Here is an 11,441-nt window from a genome sequence, read left to right on the forward strand (position 1 = left end):
GAACAAAAAAGTGAGTTAAATTGTTACTTATTTGGCAGTTGATTGTAAAATGGAATGGCTTTGAAAAGCGTAGTCACAGCTACATTCCCAAAATATTCTCTTTAGTGTTGTAATGCCCGGAGTCATAACCATGGGTTAATCTTGTGGTAATTGAGCAGTTCTGCATCTTTTAAGGTGGAAGGGCATGTTTGAGTAAGAAGCTGACTGTAGCTCGTTTGTGGTTGAAGTGTAACTTATTCATAGTTTGAATCACCACAGAAACTCATTTGTAACTCGAGCTGTTAATTTTGCAACACTTTCAGCCTGGATTTACTTTCATGCAGGTGGCGCTCTCCTGAGTTCGGAGTAAGCTCCAGATTATGTAACGTAAATATTACAATAGGGTCCCTGCACCACATGCTAGGACCCTAATTACTCAGAAATAGAGCAATGTCCTCATCTCTTTTCATGCTTTTCAGCGCTCTGAGGTCTCTCCACCATCCGAATGCCTCCAGATGCCGTTGTTTGGTGGTCACTCAGCCCAGTGGCGGAGCCATTTTGAAAAACCTTTAGAGACACCTGCCATTTTTCCAGCACGCAAATGTACAGGAGAGCTAACGAACGATGAGAAAACATTCTCTGGATTTTTTCAACAGTGAAGTGGATTAGAATCCAGAACAACGTCTTTAGTTGAACATGCAGTGGCTTTATGAACACATTTTCAAATATGTTACATTAACTAACAGGCGGCCATCTTGGCTAATGCGGTCACGTCTGCCCTGTAATGGCGCTTTTCCACTGCGTGGGATCGGCGCAACTTGCTTTTAGCTTGTCGCTTTTCCACTAGCACAGCACTCCCCCCTCGAAATGGAGGCGGTGACGTTGTAAAACTCCACCTCTGACAGGAACCGCAGGCGTTGAGAACCAGAGGAACACCGGCGGTAAAGTCAGGCGCTGGTTACTTGTTGTATAATCACGTGGCGGTTCCATTTCCTTGTCGCACGTTCAGCTTTCACTGGAGATTTTCATCAGACACCGACCCAAGGAGCGTTTGATCCTCTCCTAAATGTTACAAGCTGCGGTTGTGGGTCGGATAAAAACAAAAGTGAAAGCTGCCGTAACTTCAGAGATTTTACGAGCGGCGACTTGGTGCTGGAGCTCTGCGTTTCGTGGCGTTTGACGAGTTGAGTCGAGTCGAGTCGTGTGGGTTTCCATGCAGTGGAAAAACGCCATTAGACTCCAGGCCGTGGGTGGCTTTTTTGTTTAGGTTTTTGTTCCTTTGGTTGGTCTAGTGTCAGTCGTGTTATCTTTAGTACAGTTCTCATTTCTCAGACCTCACAGCAGTACACTGGCCTGTTGAAGTGAAAATGAACTTTCCCAGTAAATGCAAGCTCTGTGGATTGAAGATAATTGGCTCGATGCCTGTAGTTGCGTGGAAGGAGTTCACATAATAGATTTGTGAGTGCGTATTCTTGGATTATGCTCTTGTCTTTGGGGTTTTTCTTTGAAGTGAGCAGCCTGAAAACATACATGCAGCCTCCGCAAGCGTCTAATGAATGAAGAGCTAAAGCAATTAGGATGTTTAAAGAAAAGCAGGACTCGGTATCTTTAAAAGAAAGAAACCACTGGGTGCTGTGATGACCTGGTTGAGTGAGAAAAGCAGCTGAAGAGAAGAGAAAAAATGCTCTGCCACTTGTAAAAATATGGATGTTCCCTGTGTTTGTCTTTGTAACAAAACTGAGATGAAAACTTTAAAATATTCCACACTTTTCAAGCGAGAAAGGTACTGACGTGCAGCAGCGATGACACTGTGTGGGAACCACGAACCTCATGGAAGAAATGGCAGATGGTCTGAAATATTTTTATTTTCATAGATCCCTGTTGAATTAAACATAGCTCTGGATCTGGGCAGCGTTTCACTGAGCAATAAATTCCTCCGGAATTCCGCTGTTAGTTTATACGTTTGTCCCATCGTAGACATTTGCTTCAGGTTTTAATCCTCTTATTGAGTGACCCTGCGGACACAGGTATAGAGACGGACGTGTAATCGCTGCCAAGTTCCCTACCGGTGCTCTGAGGACATTCATAAAGAGCTTGTTGCGAAACGCACTTCAGCCTAAGGTCACCATGCTCTGTACCAAGGGTGTGGGGAACTAAGCTCTGGAGCGATAGAGTGATGGGATGAACCCATGTATTGGAGGGGTGTTTAGTGATTGAATAAACGGCTTTCGGTTCTCACAGCAATGTTCAAACGTGTAGTGTAAGTCTTCCCAGAAGAGAAGCTGCTGTTACTGCAGCCGAAGCTGGTAAATGGCCTTTTAATGGCCTTGATTTCAGAAGAAATTTTGGTTATTTATAAAATACAATGTACATTTTGCTAATAAAGTATACCTTTTAGGGAGAAAGAAAACATTTAACGTATGTTTCAGGAGTCCATCACACACACACAACGTTTGCAAATGTGGAAGATGTCTGAAAATGCCAATGACGGCTTTAAAAAGATTTTATTTACGGCAAATGCCGTGTAACTGGAAGGGTACTAACGACCGTTTTAGAAGAACACAGTCTGGAGAACACCTTGGGCGTCTGATGCTGTTTACGAATAAGAACAGTTGGCGTGATTTTGATGCAGTAGGGGAAGCACGTGAGCGTGCTTAGAGAAAGTAGGTTTGTGGTCATTGAGTTGTTCACAGAAATTTCAGCAGCGCCTTCTATCTCTGGCCTGTTTTGACCTTAATCCCACTGTAAACCTCAAACCGACCTTTGGAGGGAAAGCAGCACAGCGGAGTCATAGCGAACGTCAGGGGTCTCGTCAGCAATGAGACCCATTTCGCTCAAACAGCTAAAGTTAAAGGAAGGGATGGTGGGGTCGGTGGGGGGTGGGGGCGCCCCACAAACCAAACCCCCCCCCCAACCGCCTCACTGCGGGGGCTCTGGCTTTTCACCTTCAGGCCTTTGGGTTAATAACGTGGCTCATGTCTTTCTCAGAAGAGCAATGCAGCCTTATTTATCGCAGTGAAAGGCAGCACGCCGAGACTCACCCAGCTGAAAGGTCAAACTATGGGGTTTACCCCCCGCACTCCTACGAAGGTGGGGTCATGAAGCCCTCCAGCTGTCTGTTCGTATTTTTGGCCACTGAGGAACATGAGCTGGAGAAAACGGCTACAACCTGCTGTCGATGACCTTGAGGCTGTTTGTGATCCGGCTTTTTAAACGCTTTGGCTTTGCCACACAGCGAGCGTTAAAATGCATTGGGTGTTGATTTGGGGGCTAGAGTACTTCCATTAGAGACAAATCGAGTGCCCTCACAACTACAGGAAATAGGGCTTCTCAAATGTGAGCTGCCTACTGAAGATGCTGTGGGGTTGTCACTCTCATTCTATCCTCAATAGCCTCATTCTACAACGCAAGACACTGCTTTGCCAACCCGTTTTTTTGTCATTTGTGGGCCTTTCAAGAGCGATTTTGAGTTGGAGAGAATCTAAAAGACACCTCAAAGAGTCTCTCAGTACCCACATGTGATGTAGCCAGCTTGTCTGCAGGCCTTTCCAGGCTTTGATGTGGTGATTGTTCATAGCCATCTGGTCTTATTCATTCCCCTCTGTGCTGGGAACTGAACGGGAGCCAGAAAAGAGTCTCTGGCTGAGTGAGAGAAAATGGCGTGGCATTGCGTTTGTTGTTGTTCTGACCCCTCTGGTACAACGTTATGTGTTAGTCTATAATTTGTAATATATTGGCTGGAGAAGAGAAGTAACAGCAAATGGCCACAAACATTTACAGACCTCAAAATCTCTTAACTAATCTACTACAAAAATATTACAGCACAGAGCATGGCATTTTCAGTTACAATCCAAAATTATGTAAACAATAATGTGCATCATAAACATGCTTCACTGTTATCATCTCTAAGCTGTAGCTGTTTTTATCCGATGATAACATTCACGTCCGGAGCCTACCCGGAATCACTTGCCGTGAGGTGGGAACACACTGCAGGGGCCGCCAGTCCTTCACAGGGTGACACACACTCACACATTCACTCACACCTACGGACACTTTTGAGTCTCCAATCCACCTACCAATGTGTGTTTTTGGAGCATGGGAGGAAACCCACGCAGACACAGAAAGAACACACCACACTCCTCACAGTCACCTGGAGGAAACCCACGCAGACACAGGGAGAACACACCACACTCCTCACAGACAGTCACCCAGAGAAAACCCACGCAGACACAGGGAGAACACACCACACTCCTCACAGACAGTCACCCGGAGGAAACCCACGCAGACACAGGGAGAAAACACCACACTCCTCACAGACAGTCACCCGGAGGAAACCCACGCAGACACAGGGAGAACACACCACACTCCTCACAGACAGTCACCCGGAGGAAACCCACGCAGACACAGGGAGAACACACCACACTCCTCACAGACAGTCACCCGGAGGAAACCCACGCAGTCACAGGAAGAACACACCACACTCCTCACAGACAGTCACCCGGAGGAAACCCACGCAGTCACAGGGAGAACACACCACACTCCTCACAGACAGTCACCCGGAGGAAACCCACACAGACATTTTAACACATTTATTTAATTGACAGGTTTACGGGGAAATGATTTTCAACGCTGTTTCATAAATAATTTGATTGTATTTTCTTTAAAATGAAAAGATTATTAGAATCAGCAATTTAGACCATTTTGAAACACTCAATAATTGGTTGGGGGCATCACAGTGGTGCAGCAGGTAGGTGTCGCAGTCACACAGCTCCAGGGGCCTGGAGGTTGTGGGTTCGATTCCTGCTCCAGGTGACTGTCTGTGTGGAGTGTGGTGTGTTCTCTCTGTGTCTGCGTGGGTTTCCTCCAGGTGACTGTCTGTGAGGAGTGTGGTGTGTTCTCCCTGTGTCTGCGTGGGTTTCCTCCGGGTGACTGTCTGTGAGGAGTGTGGTGTGTTCTCTCTGTGTCTGCGTGGGTTTCCTCCGGGTGACTGTCTGTGAGGAGTGTGGTGTGTTCTCTCTGTGTCTGCGTGGGTTTCCTCCGGGTGACTGTCTGTGATGAGTGTGGTGTGTTCTCCCTGTGTCTGCGTGGGTTTCCTCCGGGTGACTGTCTGTGAGGAGTGTGGTGTGTTCTCTCTGTGTCTGCGTGGGTTTCCTCCGGGTGCTCCGGTTTCCTCCCACAGTCCAAAAACACACGTTGGTAGGTGGATTGGCGATTCAAAAGTGTCCGTAGGTGTGAGTGAATGTGTGTGTGTGTGTCGCTCTGTGAAGGACTGGCGCCCCCTCCAGGGTGTGTTCCCGCCTTGCGCCCAATGATTGCAGGTAGGCTCTGGACCCACCATGAACCTGAATTGGATAAGGGTTACAGATAATTAATGAATAATTGGTTGAGGCCCAACTTACGTGAGTGAATTGTCAAAGAGTTAAAAAGAAAGTTTCTCAACCCTAGACTGCAACGATTTTCACCCTCTTCCACACATAATATTGTGGGAAGATTCAGAGCGTCTCAAATGGAGACCTGTGCTGTGGTCAGATAAGTCCATGTTTCAACTTGTCTCCTGATAAAAAAACAACATACATCGAGACTAAACGGATCGTCTGAACTCTTATCAGACAAAGGTGCAAAGGCCAACATGTGTCATGTTACGAGGGTGTATCGGTGCCAGCGGTGTGGGTGACCTGAATACGAGAAGGTTTCACTGATGCTTATAAACAATAATGGCCCTATAGCATGCTTCTCTATAAACAGAGGTCAGTTTTCCCCAAAAACTGAGGGGGGGGGGATTTTCGAATACCAAGAACATCCTGTAATGAGCTTTTCATGCAGATCTAAGGATGTTATGATCACATTCACAGGACACAAATATGTCCTTTTTTTGGCAATTTTATCAAACAGTTAAGTTAAGTTCTGTCAGTCATGCACAGTGCCATTGTCCATTGCTGCACTGAAGCTATACATCCTTTAAAAAAACAAGCCCACAACAGCAAACCTCACTCCATTCTTTCCATCCCTCCTTCCAGGCTTTAAACCTGAATTATACATCTGTTTATATAAAAAGCAATTTACAAAACATTCCCTCAGTCTTTTGTTGAGGTAGAACCAAGACACCTTGGATGGAGCTTATACGAAATTTGGGGTTTCAGCTTTTTTTCACTTGAGATTGTGAGAGTGAGTAGAAATCTGGTCCAATGTCCTACTCAGTCTGGGCCTGCATATTTGATCAGGCCGGGTCTAGAATAATCAAAAGCACATGGCATGGGCAGGACGTTAAAAAGAGGAATAAAGGCGCCTCAGGAAGGTGGAGAAGTGGTGGAAAGTTGATGCACATCACTAAAAAAGATAATCAGAAAACAAAAACAATGCAAAAATGGCCTTAAATGCTAGAAAAACTCCTTTGTTCCAGTTTCAACTAAAGTCCCAGAGTTCATGTTTGTGCCAGGATGGTCATTTAGAAATGTTTTAAAATTGGACCACGGGATTTACACCTCAGACCAGCAGGAGAACGTGAACTAATCTGACGAGAGGTCTTTTATGCTTTTGTTCTACATCTGGATGAGTTTTTCCTACTTTGAAGTCAAAACAAAAGCTTTCAAACCACAGGGAATGTTCAAAATGTTCAAACAGTGGGTCTTTTCTTCTTGAATAGTTCAGATTGTTTATTACACATTGTCCAACAGCTTCAGTCTAACAACTCTCACTCTCTCTGAGAAAAACCCCATTTATGGAAAAAATTGGACGTTTTTTTAAAAATGCAACACAACAATCTGTTATTTGTTCACTCTTTTAAACCTTTATTGACTCTGACAAAAGAGAAAAAAAAAGATTTCAAAGAGCGATGTTGACTTCTGTGACTCTGCTCTGTAAGTTTACCTGTTCTGCCACTTTGTGGCTGAGTTGCTGTGGTTCCTAGACACCTCCGCTTTTCAGCACTGCCACTCAGACTTGATCATGGCATATCTGGGAGCAGAATATCGCCAGGTTTCTGAGTGATGTCATATTAGAGTACCATGCTAAAATTCACTAAGCTCTTTAGAAAGGCAGACTGCATGGATAGGTTTGTTTTAAACAGCTTGGGCAACGAGACTGAATAATGAATGAAAGTCCTGTTTGTCTGTGTAGTTGCCGAATAAAATAGCCACAGACTATGAAATGGAAGACAGCTCCAAGCAAAGTGACTGACGTCGGCGTGGCATCTTCCTGACAGAGTTTGTCAGGCACCCATCTGTAAGATGAAAGCTGCAAATCACAAGTGTGTTACTGCCATCTTTGGACACACAGGCATCACCTTTGGAGTCGTGTGTCAGTCGGCGTCTTACGCTCGTGTTTCTGTTTGCCCTCCGTCTTAGCGCCAGAATAACGCCCTGGATATCCTCGTATCAGAAGAGGCCGGCCGCTGGCTCACATTATTTTTCCCTTTTGTTTTGCCGTTTGTCCCCTTCCACGTGGGACTTCATGATGAACTTGTGTTTTTTTTAAAGGGAGTTTCTTCATGCGTTCATTTGGAAAAGAGAACTACTGTGGAGTAGGTGGCAATGAGAAGCCAGGAATGCTTGACCTCTTGTCCCGGTGCTGGACATTTGAGCGTGTTTTCACTGTGCTTTCAGTGAAAGTACTTTAGCAGCACGAGGAAATAGATTCTCATGACACCACTAGTGAAACCGAGCTGGTTGTGACTTGCAGCTTTCTGGACACTCTTCTCTTTTTATTTACCTTTAACTACTTCAACGTTTGACCCTAAACTTACCTCTCCATCGAACATTTACTGTACCATGGCCCTAACCCTGACTGAGGATGTTTGAGTATTTGGAGATGTCAATAAGCAGTTGCTTCTGTCATGGATTATAAAAAAATCCAGGCCGTAGTGAAGTTTCCTCTCATTTGCAAACGAATATGTTTTGTTTTATCATCGGTTTTGAAATCTCAACAGAAACTATTTACCAGTTCTTCCTGTGCAGTTTTAATCTTATGTCATACTTCCACAGAGCAGAAACTATGTTCAAGGTCAAGTCATTGTTAGAGGGGGGCTTCTCGATTCCTCATCGCCTACCTCAGTGTAGGTTCCCAGGCTTTGCTTCCTCTCACTATTGTGTGCTGTGTCATTGTCTCTGTGGATGTGCCTCACAGGATAAGATTTGCTTTTCTATTCCTTTTTCCTTAAATGTTCTCCTTTAAAAAATGCACAATTCAAAACAAGTGGAGCTGAATGGTATTATATAGTTTATTTATTTGTGTCTGCGTGGGTTTTCTCCGGGTGACTGTTTGTGAGGAGTGTGGTGTGTTCTCCCTGTGTCTGCGTGGGTTTCCTCCGGGTGACTGTCTGTGAGGAGTGTGGTGTGTTCTCTCTGTGTCTGTGTGGGTTTCCTCCGGGTGGCTGTCTGTGAGGAGTGTGGTGTGTTCTCTCTGTGTCTGCGTGGGTTTCCTCCGGGTGACTGTCTGTGAGGAGTGTGGTGTGTTCTCCCTGTGTCTGCGTGGGTTTCCTCCGGGTGACTGTCTGTGAGGAGTGTGGTGTGTTCTCTCTGTGTCTGCGTGGGTTTCCTCCAGGTGACTGTCTGTGAGGAGTGTGGTGTGTTCTCCCTGTGTCTGCGTGGGTTTCCTCCGGGTGCTCCGGTTTCCTCCCACACTCAAAAAACACACGTTGGTAGGTGGATTGGAGACTCAAAAGTGTCCGTAGGTGTGTGTGTGTCGCCCTGTGAAGGACTGGCACCCCCTCCAGGGTGTGTTCCTGCTTTGCGCCCAGTGATTCCGGGTAGGCTCCGGACCCACCGCAACCCTGAACTGAACTGTATATATGATGCTATCTTTGATAAGCTAAAATTCATTCTCAAAATGAAAAGACAATGACTATGTTCCTGTCTCCATTTCTTCCCGTACAGGCGCTCTGACCGAGTGCTACGATGAGCTGGGCAACCGCTACCAGCTTCCCGTTTACTGCCTATCCCCTCCCGTCAACATGATCGAAGAGAAGAGCGAGCTGGAGACGCTGGAGGTGCCCGAGGCTCCGGCGAGCGAAGGCCAGGAGTGCCAGCTGCGACTGCGCCTCTCCACGGGCCGAGATCTGCGGCTGGCCGTCCGTACCAGCGACAGCGTTCTGCACATGAAGAGGCGACTGCAGGCCCAGGAGGGAGTGGCGGCAGGGAGCCAGCGCTGGTTCTTCTCAGGACGCCCACTCACAGATAAGATGAAGCTGGAGGAGCTGAAGATCTCCAGAGACTATGTGGTACAGGTGATCGTCAGCCAACCACCAGGGACTCCACCCCCACAGCAGAACCCGACGCCTGTGGAAAACTAGCAGTGTAGGGTGGAAAAAATGAAGGGTGAGTGTGGATGAAGGTCCAGTACAGGGGGTGGCTATTGGACACAGACAGCAAGATTTTGGAGCCTGTCGTGGGAGTAGATCTTGAAGTGGTTTAGCTCTCAACCGCACTCCACATGGACCACACCACCTCTAGCATCTAGAACGTGTGGAGCTCACACCCAGAGAGAGAAATTGTGCTCTCGGGAGCATGGGAACGAGAAGAGTGAAAAAAAAAACAACAACAGAAGATTTTACAGCGCCTCTAAGGTCATGGAGCGGTTTACTCTTCCGCTCCTTCTCTTGCGAGAGGAGTATATGTCTGCAAGGCAGACTCAAACCTCAGACATACTGGCACTTCTAAAGCTGGAGAAGCATCAGGAGCAATCTACCAAGACCTGCAGCCACACCTCGGCTTTTAAACACGTGAAGAATGACTTTGTATCTGTGTTTTTTTTAAATTCAATTTTAACTGAAAACCAAAAAATAAACAAAACAAAAAAAAAACGAGGGAATTTACGACGTAAGGGAAAATGTCATAACTACAATGTATCCGCTTTTGTTTCCTCCTCACATCTTTGGTCCAATCAGGATGCTGTTTCCTTTTGTTTGTTTGTTCTTTTAGGTCCAGTGTACGTTCATTACATCAGTTTTTACTTGCACTCAGAACCGTCCTGCAGCGAGTGGGATGTTTAATGCCGTAGTGCAGAGGGGGAATTCTGTTTTTTATATGTGTAATAAATCAGCAGTTTGGCCTAGCTTTTGGCTGGTGTTTTTACAGCAGGGGAACGTCACGAATGCGGCTGCCCACCGTCTACCTTTATGTTCCGTTTTCGTCGGTCACTCTCGCTGTTTTCCTGAGACCAGAAGCGAGAGTAGATGTCAGCGTGGCTCTACCGCTTCGGCTCCCCGTGAAGAGTTTAGTCAGCGCCGGGAGGTTGCCATGGCACCGTGCAGACGTGTGACATTTAGAAAGCGGTGTAATCATGCGCAGGGAAAGTGCAGAACGAAGGGATGTTTAGAGATGTAGGAGGGAGAGGGGAGGGCTGCACCGCTACGGAGATGAATATAGACGGAGAAATGGACGCGGCCTGAAAGACAGCCAATCACACGTGGCCAGTGCGGGTTCCCTCTGAATGTAGGAGGACGTTTCTTGCGGTTTCTTTCTGTGTTTTTAAACAGCATCGCGATGTCTGCTACGCTGAAAGAGAATGGCCTATTTTATTGATACAGAATGCGTTTTTAATTAAAACTACGATGAGCATTTGTATTCCATCTTTCTGTGGTTTCTGATTTCTTTAACTGTGCAGGTCAAGCATTGTTCTAACAGCACGCTCCTGAAATGAGGAAGCTGCTGTTACCTGGTCTACACCTAACCACAGCCTGACACTGATTGTGTTTGGGGGAAATCACTATTTGATGTGCTTCATTTATTTGCAGCACCCACTGAGAACGGCCACTGTGGTTAGAACATCATGCGAGTGAAAGTGTTAAACCTACAACACGTCAGCGGGGATACGTCCCAGTCGACGCAAGCCTCAACCGCGTGTGAAGTCAGGGCCCAGTCGCTTCAACCGCAGCGGCTTCAGTTCATCCACTTTTAAAAAGCTCAGTGATCTCTTTCATCTTCGGACTGACGTTTCATCTCTAATCAGTCGCCGTTGTCTTCCTCTTACTCCGTGTGTTGACGGACAGCGGCGGTTACCACAGGCTTCTGCTGAATCCACGTGAAACATCCCAGTTATAAATGTTCAGCAAATTTCCGTCTCTGTTAATAATTCATCCACGTGAGGAAGTGCGGGGCTGCGGACGGGAGCAGATACTGAAGCAGAACAGTGTTTTATTAAACCTCGTAAATTTTCAGGAGTTTCTGTCTGTCAGTGGAGGACAGTGGAGGAATCTGGGCTGCTCCAGAGTCACTAACCCCAGGGGGTAAATAAGGAAAAATAGTGCTTAAAGTTAGTGTTTTTAATTTATTTTAACGTCTGAGACAGACGCAAAGAAAAAACGCGGATTGAAATCTTTTTTTCTATTATTTTCTTAATTATTATTATTATTATTCTATTATATTATAAAGGGAAATTAATAATACACACTCAGTGCTGTACTTGTTTTAAGTTCCGATGCCTTAATGACCCACCCCCCACTCCTTTTTTGTTTTTTTAACCCAATT

At 46.1% G+C, this 11,441-nt stretch overlaps 1 protein-coding gene across 2 annotated transcripts in view; it reads left to right on the top strand.

Moving 5' to 3' along the window:
* ubtd2 (ubiquitin domain containing 2) overlaps nucleotides 1-11,217 on the top strand; it is a 31,533-nt gene extending 20,316 nt beyond the window's left edge. For both annotated transcript variants that reach the window (XM_066645990.1, XM_066645991.1), the window contains exon 3: nucleotides 8,850-11,217. In XM_066645990.1, the coding sequence (XP_066502087.1) occupies nucleotides 8,850-9,265 (416 nt within the window). In that variant the 3' untranslated portion in view covers nucleotides 9,266-11,217. The remainder of the gene's footprint in view (nucleotides 1-8,849) is intronic.
* The last annotated feature ends 224 nt before the right edge of the window (nucleotides 11,218-11,441 follow it).

This window comes from Hoplias malabaricus, chromosome 15 (assembly GCF_029633855.1).
Source record: "Hoplias malabaricus isolate fHopMal1 chromosome 15, fHopMal1.hap1, whole genome shotgun sequence".
NCBI classification, from domain to species: Eukaryota; Metazoa; Chordata; class Actinopteri; order Characiformes; family Erythrinidae; genus Hoplias; species Hoplias malabaricus.